The following is a 12,509-nucleotide window of genomic DNA, read 5'->3' as shown; positions in this document are numbered from 1 at the left end:
AAAGACGATTCATTTTCTATTTAAATTACATGGGAATTTGCCACTTTTTGCAAATATTTTTTTTCTCTCGGTCTTGTCCTCTAGCAGTCATGACAATCACATATTCTTATACAGAATTGAACGCTGTACAAAAAAGGTCTCTTACAATTTTTCGATAAACCTTAATAAGACCTTTTTTGTAGAGAGTTCAATTCTGTACAAGAATATGTGATTGTCATGGCTACTATCGAGAGAAAAAAAATTATTTGCAAAAAGTGGTAAATTCCCATGTAATTTAAATGAATTGGAAATGAGTCGCCTTTGGGGCATGGTTTATTGTGAATATTAAGGGTTTACATTGGTCTGTTATTTTTTTAGATAATAAACTAAAAATTTAGAGGGCGTCGTGAGAGAAATGATCAACTTTGTAAATAACGGACACCCCTAATAGATATGTCAATATTTCTTATACATAGTTCGGTTTCTTTTAAAAATTCTGATTTGAAAAACTTTTTGAAATTAAACGCGACAACTGAAAGAACTTTCCTGGTCGTAATATAAAAGGAAGAAGTAGATATATTATATGGCGAGCTACAATAGAAAAGAGTAAAAATATATAATGAAGAGTTTGCGTTTTAATGTTCCCTTTAGGATTATCTTTAGATCCTTTCTAAACTTGCCAAGGGATTAAAAATATCGATTTCGTTTGGTTTTCACGTTATTATCCTTGATAGTACTAAAAACGTCCATGCTCGCATTAGTGTATATTTCAATCAACAAAAAACCTGAATGGTTTATTAAAAAAACTTGTGTGTACTATGTGCGCATATTTGTTAAACTTCTTACTAACAGCTATAAAAATCCTTCAAGGATTTGAAGGACATTTTTAAAAAAGTGTAGTTTGAAATGTTGAAAAAGTAATAAACTAAAAACATAGTTTTGACTTGTAAAAAATATTTTTTTACGTGAAACAAATAGTTTTTTACACGTAATAATTTGATTCACTTTCACAAATTAATATTTTTGATAAACACGTGGACTGTTCACAAATACACGTCGTGTCAATGCGTATTTCTAATGCCGGGACCCCATTTATTACACGCCACGCCACGCCACACAACACCACGCCACGCCACGCCACGCCATGCCATGCCATGCCACCCCACGTCATGAAGATCTGTAAGTTTGTTTTTCCATTTAATTTCATTATTGCGTACACACTAGGCAACACGCCACCTCACGTCACGCCACCCACGCTATCACACGTGTGATGAGCGATTCGTCTGCCCCAAATCTCATGTGTACACTCTCTCCCACGTCGCAACACGTGGGATAGCGTGGCGTTGCATGGCGTGTGGCATAATGGGATCCCGTATTTATGGGCTTACGTATTTTCTTTTCGTTACCACTAGCTCGTGTGTTATGGCCTTGAATTTTTACTCCCAGAGCGCGTAAAGAAGTTTCACTTCAAAAATAAGTAATTATATAAAAAAATAATTAATGAACAACTTACCAAGTTGAGCCATGCGTTTGTCGTAAGGATCTGATTCTTCTCATCCTAAAACAAATAAAAAAATAATAAAATAAACGGTTTATATATTTATTTTCGAAAGGCAACGATCAAAAAAGGATTTTTGCAAATGTTTTGAGTACAAAACTAGTATTTCTCCATATATAACATGTCAGACAAGCTTCAGTTTACGTTTTTGGCGCGTATCCAAATTATTGCGAGCAATCGAACCTATTCCGACAATTTCCATCAAAGTTATTTGTCGTTTTGCTCGTGTAATTTCTTTTTTATATCGGCAAAATAAAAATATTTTTCTCCTATATCAACCAGACAAATAAGTGTGATTCTTGTCCAAATGAGCTGTTATTTTTGAATTGTTTTGCATTTGAATTAATTTAAAAATATTCCTAAACCTTAATTTTTTTGAGTGGAATAAAGTTTTTATTATGAAATAATAACTATTCAAAACAACAATACTATTCAAAATAACAATTCTTACAAAAAATAAACCATCTTTTTAACTCCAAATGGACTTAACCGGTTAAAAATAAACATATTACAAGAAATAAAAACAGGAGTATATTTAAGTCCATATTTTTATAGACATTAGCTTTACTGAAATTATTTTTTTATGTAAAAAGTAATAATTAAACTGAAAATAATTAAATACACGAATAACCAAGATTATTAAAATTAATTCAGTTATATTAAAAATATAAAAATGAAAATTACTTTGTTAAGATCGTTAAATAAAATAAATGATATTATAAACTTATTTTTCTTTTTTTCTTTTACAGTTGGCATATTAAAGTACCGTATGATCGAAAAAAAAAACGGCTTCCAGTTGGCTTGTAAATGACCATCGATGACATTCCCCATATAATGTTACATACAAAATGAGAGCGAGCTTCATTTCAAAGCCATCCCTGACGCCGTTTTTTTTTCGATCATATTATTTATGGTGAATAACTGGTGTATAAGGTAATTAACTTATCATACCGTTATATTTTTCTCTTGAAGTTTTATAATGTGGTTGACATATTAATTTTGCTGAGGTTTGTTGGTGTTCCAACTAAAAAAATTGTTTTAAATGGAGCATTTTTTTTCCATACTAATTTTATAACAAATTTTGAGATTCATTCCTTTTAAACCCCATCAAACATATTTTAAGCAAGTTTAGAGTTTTTCCGTGCAAATTTTTTCCTGTTTAATTTACCTCTTCTGGAGATTTAGTTGAGACAAAGTCTTCTCCTTTCATTTCATACAAAATGAAGTTATTTTTTTCGGCAAATCTTTATTACCTTATAATAGTTTAGAGCAGCGTATACACTGAAGTAGCAATAATCAATAATTATTGTAACAAGAAAATTGTTTTAATTATAATTATTAGGAATAAGTCCATTCCATTTTCAAAAAAAAATATATTTGTGATTTTTGTTGATTTTATTAAAAAATTGTATTCCATTGAATGTATAGTTTTAAATATGAAAAGAATGTGTCTATATTATACTGACATGTTACTGACATTATCATTAACTCATTTTTTAAAAATTGGACTGTTACCACTTTCAAAACTAACAGCTGAAATAAAGTAAAATCTTGAAAAAATGCTGTGCCATTAATATAAATAAAGCAGAGTTCCTTTTTACTGCTTAAACTGCGATTTTACCCTAGAACCTTGTATTTATCATCTTAAAATACGCGTATTAAAAATTTAAAATCCATCTTATGGGTTTAGTCGGCTGGTGGAAAACTCTCAAGCTTAAAAGCCAAAATTTATTGGCGATAAATTTTCCGGATAAGGTCAATTAAAGGTAATTTAGGTATAAAAATTCAAGCCGCAAATAGGTGTCAAAGAATGTAAAATGCTAATTGAATAATTGAGTGAGTCCTCGAGTAATTTTCCCATTTAGAAGGAGAATTAATTTCCAAACCAGTAAGCAAAAACATTTTCGGGAAAAATCCTTTTTCAGGAGAATTTGTCACGAAATATTTCAGCATCGAGATTACAATAATTGGGTTAATGTATACAGGGTGCTACAAATTCGAGGTCCGAGCGTTGGTATCTCGGTATATAACCGTAAAAGATACGAACATGGTTAAATTAGAACAAAGTTGCGCTTTGGGATGTTCACCAAGATGAGAAAATTGATTGAGAAAAACGGATTTTTTTTAAATCAATTTTATTTTTACCTGTCGTTACTTTTTAGAAAATCAAAAAACTAATTGCACATTATAGCCACTTTATTAGCTATAATTAGCTGATAATTTGTGAGATACAGACGCTAACTTATTTTTTTTAAATACAGACCTGCATTTTTTATTTTAGAATAATTAATAGAATATTTTTAACAAAAATAAACATACATTATGTCTCACTAAACAGTTATTAGACTGAAATCATAAAGAAATTATTTGGAAAAAATCGAAATAAAAATGAAACTTTTACACCCTGTATCTCCGAAACTAAGCATTATAGAACATACATCTATACGAACTTTTTTACTTATTTTTATTTACAGAATACGCTGCGAAGTTTCCGGAATACAGTTCGGACCATCCTGTATATACAGGGTGTCCCAGAAAAAAAGGTGTTTTCAAAAAAAAAATTTTTTTGGAAATTTTCAAAGTAAAATAACTCTGTTATTTTGGACTTATTTGAAAAACGATAAAGAGAAAATATGTTTCTTTTATCGAGATTTACCACCCCTTAAAATACTTGCACTTATTTCTGGGACACCCTGTATAATTGTCATTTATTTTAAACTACTCTAACAAAATGTGACTATATTTAGAAATCCTTTAAAAAAGGGAATGAAAATCTATTATATAGAAGAAAAAAGGCCAAATGGCCTTTGTAGACTACCAAAAAGTCTTTGACAGCATCGAAACCTGGTCATTTCTAGCTGCAATGGAGGACGCGAGAATTGATTCCAGATATTATTCCATTATTAAAAATATCTATGATAGTGCAACCTTCCAAGTTAAATTAGATGATGACCTCAAAACAGAAAAAAATACTACTCGGCAAGGGCGTGAGACAAGGAGATACAATCTCTCCCAAGTTATTTACACTGGCACTGGAAAATGTCTTCAAGAAATTAGAATGGGAAAATAGAGGTCTAAACATCGATGGGGTACACCTTAGCCATCCGAGGTTCGCAGACGATATTGTCTTGCTGAGCACCGACATTCAAGAACTAAACACCATGCTAAATGAGCTAAATGAGCAATCCCAGAAAATTGGCCTTAAAATGAACTTGAAGAAGACCAAGATAATGAGCAACAATATCCGTGGACAACGTTATTATTGAAAACGTAGACCATTATATATATTTAGGTCATAAAATCAAGCTGGGCAAGGAAAACCAAAATACGGAGATCAAACGCAGGATCCATTTGGCATGGGTAGCATTTGGAAATATGAGCGATATTTTCAAGGATAAAAAGGTGCCCATGAACCTAAAGAAAAAGGCTTACGACAGCTGCATTCTACCTGTGCTTACGTATGGCTTAGAGACTATGGCAATTACTCGAAAAACAGCAGAACAACTACGAGTAGCACAAAGAGCCATGGAAAGAATCATGTTGGGAGTCACCATTAGGGTGTGGGCCGACCAAAAAAGAGATGGGTCGATGACGTCAGGGCAGTGGCGGGAAGACAATGGATAAGATTGGCTAGAGATCGCGAAGCATGGAAAAACCTAGAAGAGGCCTATATCCAACACTGGATGGAACCAGGCTGAGAAAGAAGAGAAGAAAAAAAGAATTTAAATAAGTAATATATGAAATACTGTTAAACAACAAACAATAATAAACGGGTCGTATTATTGCCTGAAGCCCGAGGCAGGAGAATCAGTCAACCGAAAACACCTCCTGAATACACTTCTCCGCCTTGTTTCAAAGAATAAATTTTCGGAGCAAACTAAATATTTGGAGGAGAACTTCAGGCTGAGAGCGTATTTTTGATTAGTATTTGCCAATAAATGATTAAACACGCCAATTAAAATTATTTTATAGCCAAGCAAAATTTTCACTGATCCTCTATTTTGTAATATATTTATAAAATCAAAATTTCTCTCTAATAAATTTAAAAAAATGTTTAATAAATAAATGAAGATGGTTTAATAAAAGTACAGAAGGCCAGTTCTAATAAAATAATCCTTACCACATCAATGATTTGCTGCAAAGTTAGGCCGAACTTAACTTCTAAAGGTTCTGACTCGTTGGCGACTGGTCTCTCTAAAACATTATAACTTTCCAACAAGATGGTGAGCAACCGCTTCTCGTGAGGTCCTTGTAGAGACCCTGAAAAAATAAAAGAAAAACCATTTTAGAACTTGTTCCTAAGCAGCATGTTGTTTTAGAATATTTTTGCAAAAATAATTAATATCTAATTAATTATTAAGCAATAACTGAAACTAACTTTTGTTTAAAACAAGTTTGCCAACTAACTTAATAGAAAACAAGGCGTGCGATGTACTAATTAAATTAAATTAATATTTATTTTAATTAATACCATTTTACTTCACAAAATTACCATCGATTTTGGCTGTTTTTTAGATGTTTTCGCGTTAAAATTATGAAAATTTCTGAACTTGTAGCAAATTTTATGTACTTCTAGAATATATAAACTTTTATGGGCTAAAAAGCTGTGATTATGACAAGTAATATTTTTATAGCACGATTTTTGATTATGGTAAAATACACGTTTTCAAGACACTCAGAAAAATAGTAACCATAGCGATAAAAATATAAAAATTTTGGCAATTGTAGCAAATTTAACGCAGATTTAAAATATATAAACCACTAAAGACTTACAATTTTTTATTTTATGATTAAATCAATCGTTTTGGACCCTTGCAAAATTTAACAGCTTTCGAGACACTCTTTTCTCACAAAATACTAAACACAGCGATAAAATTATGAAAATTTCTGAACTTGCAGAAAATTTTATGTACTTCTGGAATATATAAACTTTTATGGGCTAAAATGCTGATATTGTAACTGTGACAATCATTTTTTTAAGACAAGCACGATTTTTGATTATGTTTAAATACCGGTTTTCAAGATGCTCAGAAAAATAGTAAACATAGCGTTAAAATTATGAAAACTTGGAGTATTGTAGAAAATTTAATGTAGATTTGAAATATATAAACCATTAAAGGCTTAATTTTTTTTCTTTTATGAATAAATCAATTTTTTTGAACCCTTAAAATTTAGGTGTCGCGCACCAAAAAATGGTTAAACAGTATACGTCAGACAGTTTCAAACACTTTCTACTAGTTTATCACATATTAAATATGTTAAATGATCTAAATATTATATATTTTTACACATACATGACATATCTAGATGTATTACTCAAGTTTATAAGTGTAAGATACCAAAAATCTGGTCGATACCGAAATATGCTATGTCTTCCTAAAGTTTTTTTTTAATAAAATTAATTTAACTTATATTAAAATTATATTTGAAAATAATACTTCAATATTTACTTTAAATTTAAAATTATATATACGACGCCCCATATTAACAAATAATATTTTATAACAAATATATGCAAACGAGTGTGACAATCGGATTAGTTTTACATATACGCAGACAAATAATTCAAAATTAACATCGTGTACATTCATATTACAAACAAAAATATAAATAGATTGTTAACAATCCATTTTATTCCTAAAAACTAATTTAACATATTTGCTCTCAATAAAAATATTAATTTATGCATTAAATTCTAGATTGCATTGCTTTTGTTACAAGTACAACAGATTAAGGTTATATATTTGATAGGCAACGAAGCCAAATAACTCAGTTTTAAATAAATTTTCATTAAAATATAAAAAATTCGGGTAGCAAACGAAAGGTGAACTTCAAATTCAGCAGGCATTTATTAGTATAACTTTTATTATTCATTTTGTAACTCTGCATAACTCAAATTTAATTCCCGAAATTATTAACAGAAAAAGGTACGAAATCCTATCGTACTTTAATTTAAATGTTATTTAAATTATTACATGTACGAATACATATTTCATTTTTAATAAAATAAATTTAATGTTGTATTTATAGATGTAGAAATATTTTTCATTTTATTAATATTATATATTTTATTTATTTCTAAGTATTATGAAAAATACTAAAAACAACGTAAAATTACGAAAATTTCTGCAAATTGTATGTACTCCTGGAATATATAAACTTTTATGGGCTAAAATGCTGTGATTGTGACATGTAGCATTCCGCATTCCGGAATTCATGTCAATTTCTGAGAGAAAAAATTGGCGCCTATTTTAGTTTCAAAGTGGGAATTCTCAAGGAATTTTTTCAATTTTTTTTTATTTCAAAAACTGCGACTTTGACTGATTTTGATGTTATTATAAATTTTGTTGCAAATATTATTCTTAATCTTAAATTGAAAACCGCGTTTCGCTAGCTACTGTAATTTTGGAGTTACGATTTTTTAAAATTTTTAACCCCTTCCCATACCCCCTTACCAACCCCCCACCCCCACCAAAAACTAATGGCCAGATTCTCGGGTGCCACAGTATTTTTGTGCCAAATTTGATTAAAATCGGTTTAGCGATTTTTGAGTTATCGTGTTACAGACGGACAGACACCATTAAAATATTTTGTATTTAGGTCATTTATGATCCAAATAACTCATTTTGGGTGAAATTAAAAAACCTTTTTTTTTGCCGATCTTCAATTTCTATTAGTATAGTCGGCTAAAAAATATGCGAGTATCTTTTTTCAGGAGAAATATAAAAATAAAATACTTTGAAATCGACATAAATATAGAGAAATCTTGTAACAGTCGAATAAAAATAAATGAATCTGACAAACGAGCTTATTTCGGATTGTTAAAATATAAAAAAACGGATTTCTAAAAAAATATGTTGTTTTTTGAATATTTTCCCTTCCGTTAATTTTAATATAACTGCAAAAAATATACCTGTTATGAAAATTGGGGAATTTAAACCACGTTACCTACTGAAGGGTTAGAAAACTAAAATTAAAAGAACGTAAATAGCTTTCAGCTAAAGAGATAGCTGCCTGTCCTAATATTTCCATCAAGTTCTAGAAATGGAAATTTATGGTGTATTTGCATTATTATCGGATATATCAAACACAACGGATATTTCGCGATTTGCTCAAAGGAATTTCAGCCCTGACGGTTAAAGAGTCGGAATTTACGGTTGACATTTAACCAACGACCAGTCTTTGATAAAAGCTTTTCATTTTATCTCTAGCCTCGCGATGGTTTTAAAGGAACGAGCATTTTAATTGATAGAATACAAAATTCGTATTATTTAAATGCGCCAGTTTGGAAACAATGGCCAACCAGAAAATATGTCTCGAGAAAATCCTTGAAGAATAAAAAAAAATATTTTGAGAAAGTTATTTAATTTCCTGCAGAAAAAAATGTTTTTAATTTCTTTTCTGTTTTCAACGGTCTTGTTACAATAGAATATTCTTTTGTTTATTTATAGCGGGAGCAAATAAATGTCTTGGATCAATAAATACAGACTGACCATAAAGCTTGTAGTTTCCTCTTAACTAAAAAAATGAAATACATTTTGGCAATGTGTAATAGGGTATCGGTTATGTACAAAGTTGATCATTTCTCTCACGACGCCCTCTATATATTTTTTGATAAAATAATCATAATTTTGTCAAAAAAGTTGAAGAATTTAGGAATTTACCGAGTGGTTGACTTTAACCGTGAATAACTTTTGAAGGAGAAGGTTTAGCGAAAAATTGTAAGAAACCTTTTTTGTACAGCGTTCAATTCTGTATAAGAATATGTGATTGTCATGGCTGCTAGAGAACAAGACCGAGAGAAAAAAAAGATTTGCAAAAAGAGAAAATGTATATAATTGTAAAAATTTAGAGGGCGTCGTGAGAAAAAAAAAATGATCAACATTGTAAATAACGGACACCCTAGTGTGTAAGATAAAAATACGTAAATATAAGCTTAAAAGAAATGTGATTTATTTTACTCCTTTATCGCCAAAGATATGAAATCGGTTTAATTAAACTAAAACAGAATTAAAACGTGTTAAACAAACGTTATGCTAATGTAGGAAATCTAAAGTGTTTGCTTAAAAGATACAATCAGCAAACATAATAATTTTAATGCTGTACAAATGAACAAAATTTGCCTGAAGATTATTAAATAGACACATATTTCTGTTACCGTAACTTGAATTAATTAAACTTACAAATATCTAAATAATGCTAATGACTTCAAGAGAAGTTCGTGCAAACAGAAACAAAGAAAATTACGAAGATGTCTGAAACTTTACAGAAAGTAAAAATTAATTTTAGTTTTAGTATGAATACCAAGAAGTTAGACAAGACCTTGTTTGCATGCTGTATATTAAGTTTAAAACAACCAAATAAACGTCGAAAGAATATAAAGAAGAAATTACTAAATGGAACATCTTCGATATACTCCTTAGATGCACTGAAAACAATATAAGTAATTTTACAAAAAAAAACTGATACATTATAGTATTTTTAAAAAGAAACTTGTTTCACAAAAAAATGTAATTTTACGAAACAGTTTATTAACATTAAATAATTATTATTAAACGATATGACAAGAAATAACCCTCAATATTGTTATTACATTCACAAATTAATTCTTTCGGTGTGTTATAATTTACTAATGTATGGGACACATTTACCTTAAAATGTTGAAATTTTAAATTAACCAAAAACTGAAAATTCTTTCATTACATAAAACACCTTATACTGCTTACAACTTAATACTGTTTCTGTTAGACTTAAGTCCTAACACAAAATATAAATCTCTTGTTATTACCTAGCGAACATAAATAACACTAAAGGTAGTGGAGTAATAAGCACATCTTTAGATCGCCAATAATGATATATGGTAGCCCCTGGCTTCAAAATAGACAGTGTAAATTAAGAAACCGTCTTCAAAAGCAGAACAGTTCTATTGCTGGCCAGTATTGAGAGGTTACCTCCCGAAATCCCTTACAATCAGCAATAAATTTTTATAAAACCTCAAATTACTGGTTAAGTCTTTTTTATATTAGTGTGAAATATATTTTGCACGTTTTATATATAACAAGAATAATTAATATTTGGTTACCTTTTAGTGAGAGTTCGATTTAACATCACAATTATCCGAAATTAGATAATGCTTCAGCAGAATTTATTGAAATTGAATCTATTTTAATTTAAATTTAATTATTATTTAGTGATTTTCGTTAGCTGGATAATGTTTTTCGTAGGCTGAATTTATTTTATGGTGTGCAGAGAGTTTTGACTTAATTTTACCAAATTAAATATGCACTGTTTTGTATAATAGGCAAACAAATCTCTAGAATGGCTAACACCTTTGAGAATGAGAAGTTGACCACAATAGATCTTAAAAATCTAATTTAAATAATACAGTGATTGATAATGATTACATATTGAAAAAGAAGAGGAAATACTTTTATATTATTGACATTTTGAGAAAAATGCATTCATTACAAATTTTGCTTTTTCTAAAATGGATAATCCCGTTTGTACTATTCCAAAATTCTATACGGTTTTAGAGAAAATAAAAAAAAACATGAAAATTCAGTTGATTTTTTTTTCCTAAAAATCAAAACGCGTTTGTATGGTAATATAATTTCGTTTTCATTCTTTGATAGGTTGTTACTGATAGAATTTTAATTAACGACAAATTTTTGATATTTCAACAATTTAAAGAAGCACAACATTTATTTAGTTCAATGCTACGGAAAGGGTGATAATAGTTATCAAAAAATGTGATACTTTAGTAACAATGACGTTAATCAAAACCAATAATAACCATTAGTCGGGGAGTTGGCGACATATTTAAAGAATATATTTTAGGCAAGTTAAAATAAAAAAAATATATTTTATTATTTAACTAACTTATATTTTTGTTTAGTTTAAAAAAGTGAGTTAGAAAATATTTTTTCATTAAAATTACATCCTTGCCAGAAATAAACATAAAGATTATTATAAAAAAACGAGTCCGAGAAGATTTTAGAAAAAAAATGAGTTTTTAATTTTTTTCATATTGTTCCACCACTTCAAAAATTCTAAAAAATTCGAGTGTAAAGAAGTATAAAAGACATTTTCTGACAATTTTTAGTGAGTGACATATTTCACAAAAGTTAAAAAAATAAAGATTTTAATTTTCTTTCCTCCGTTAAAAATCGGATTTTCGTTTAAGAATCATGATCATATTATTTTTTCATGTCTAAGACTTCTAAGAATTAGAAAAAAATCGTCATTAATTAATTTTGAAATTTACTATAAAAATAAAAATAAAATTGAAAGAAACAGTTTTTTTAAAGAGCTAAAAATTTAGCTGAATTAGTTTGATTCGACACCAAACCGATCGCTTGAGTGCGAGTCAAAAAAGCCGCGGGGGCAGATTTTCCATATTAACCCGGCTATACCCTTTTGAAAAAGTGTGAACGGGATTAGCCATTTTACACCAAACAAATTTTTTTATAAAGAATGCATTTTTCAAACAATGTGAATAATAGAAAAGTTTTTTTTTCCTCTTGTAAAGACAATCCGGGGACATATTGTATATTAATAGTTTATATTAACTGGTTACAGTAAAAAATAACGTTCAAAGTAACATTAAAAATATGTATTTATATAAAATATAAAAATAATAAAATCTCTAAAAAAGATCAAAGACGTTTAGGTATGGAGTTATTTACAACGGAGCACTTTGCATACGTCGCGCCGCGGCGTGCGTTTTGTATTAGATTGAATACTTGCGCCGTAACAATTTTATAAATGGACCTTTTGCCATTTCCGAGAAACAACGTGTTCTAGAAAATTCGAAAACGGCAATTTGGCTGCGTGTACGTAACGGCCTTACGCGAATATCTAGCATTGCAACGGAAAATATAACCTTTACAATTTGAAATAATAAAACGAATTACTGGAATATTTTCGTTGCATACTGAGGGCATAAAACGATATGCAAATATTTCCGAATATC

At 29.3% G+C, this 12,509-nt stretch overlaps 1 protein-coding gene across 4 annotated transcripts in view; it reads right to left on the bottom strand.

Annotated features, from left to right (window-relative positions):
- The window catches only part of LOC115887168 (neuronal acetylcholine receptor subunit alpha-7-like), an 89,041-nt gene that overhangs the window by 54,480 nt on the left and 22,052 nt on the right, over positions 1-12,509 (bottom strand). For all 4 annotated transcript variants that reach the window (XM_030906514.1, XM_030906511.1, XM_030906510.1 and 1 more), the window contains exons 2-3: positions 5,658-5,797; positions 1,493-1,537 (exon numbers count right to left, since the gene is read on the bottom strand). In XM_030906514.1, coding sequence (XP_030762374.1) covers positions 1,493-1,537; positions 5,658-5,797 — 185 coding nt within the window. The remainder of the gene's footprint in view (positions 1-1,492; positions 1,538-5,657; positions 5,798-12,509) is intronic.

This window comes from Sitophilus oryzae, unplaced genomic scaffold (assembly GCF_002938485.1).
Source record: "Sitophilus oryzae breed Bouriz unplaced genomic scaffold, Soryzae_2.0 scaffold_552_pilon_pilon, whole genome shotgun sequence".
Classification (NCBI taxonomy): domain Eukaryota; kingdom Metazoa; phylum Arthropoda; class Insecta; order Coleoptera; family Curculionidae; genus Sitophilus; species Sitophilus oryzae.
This window is presented reverse-complemented; position numbering and strand designations above follow the sequence as displayed.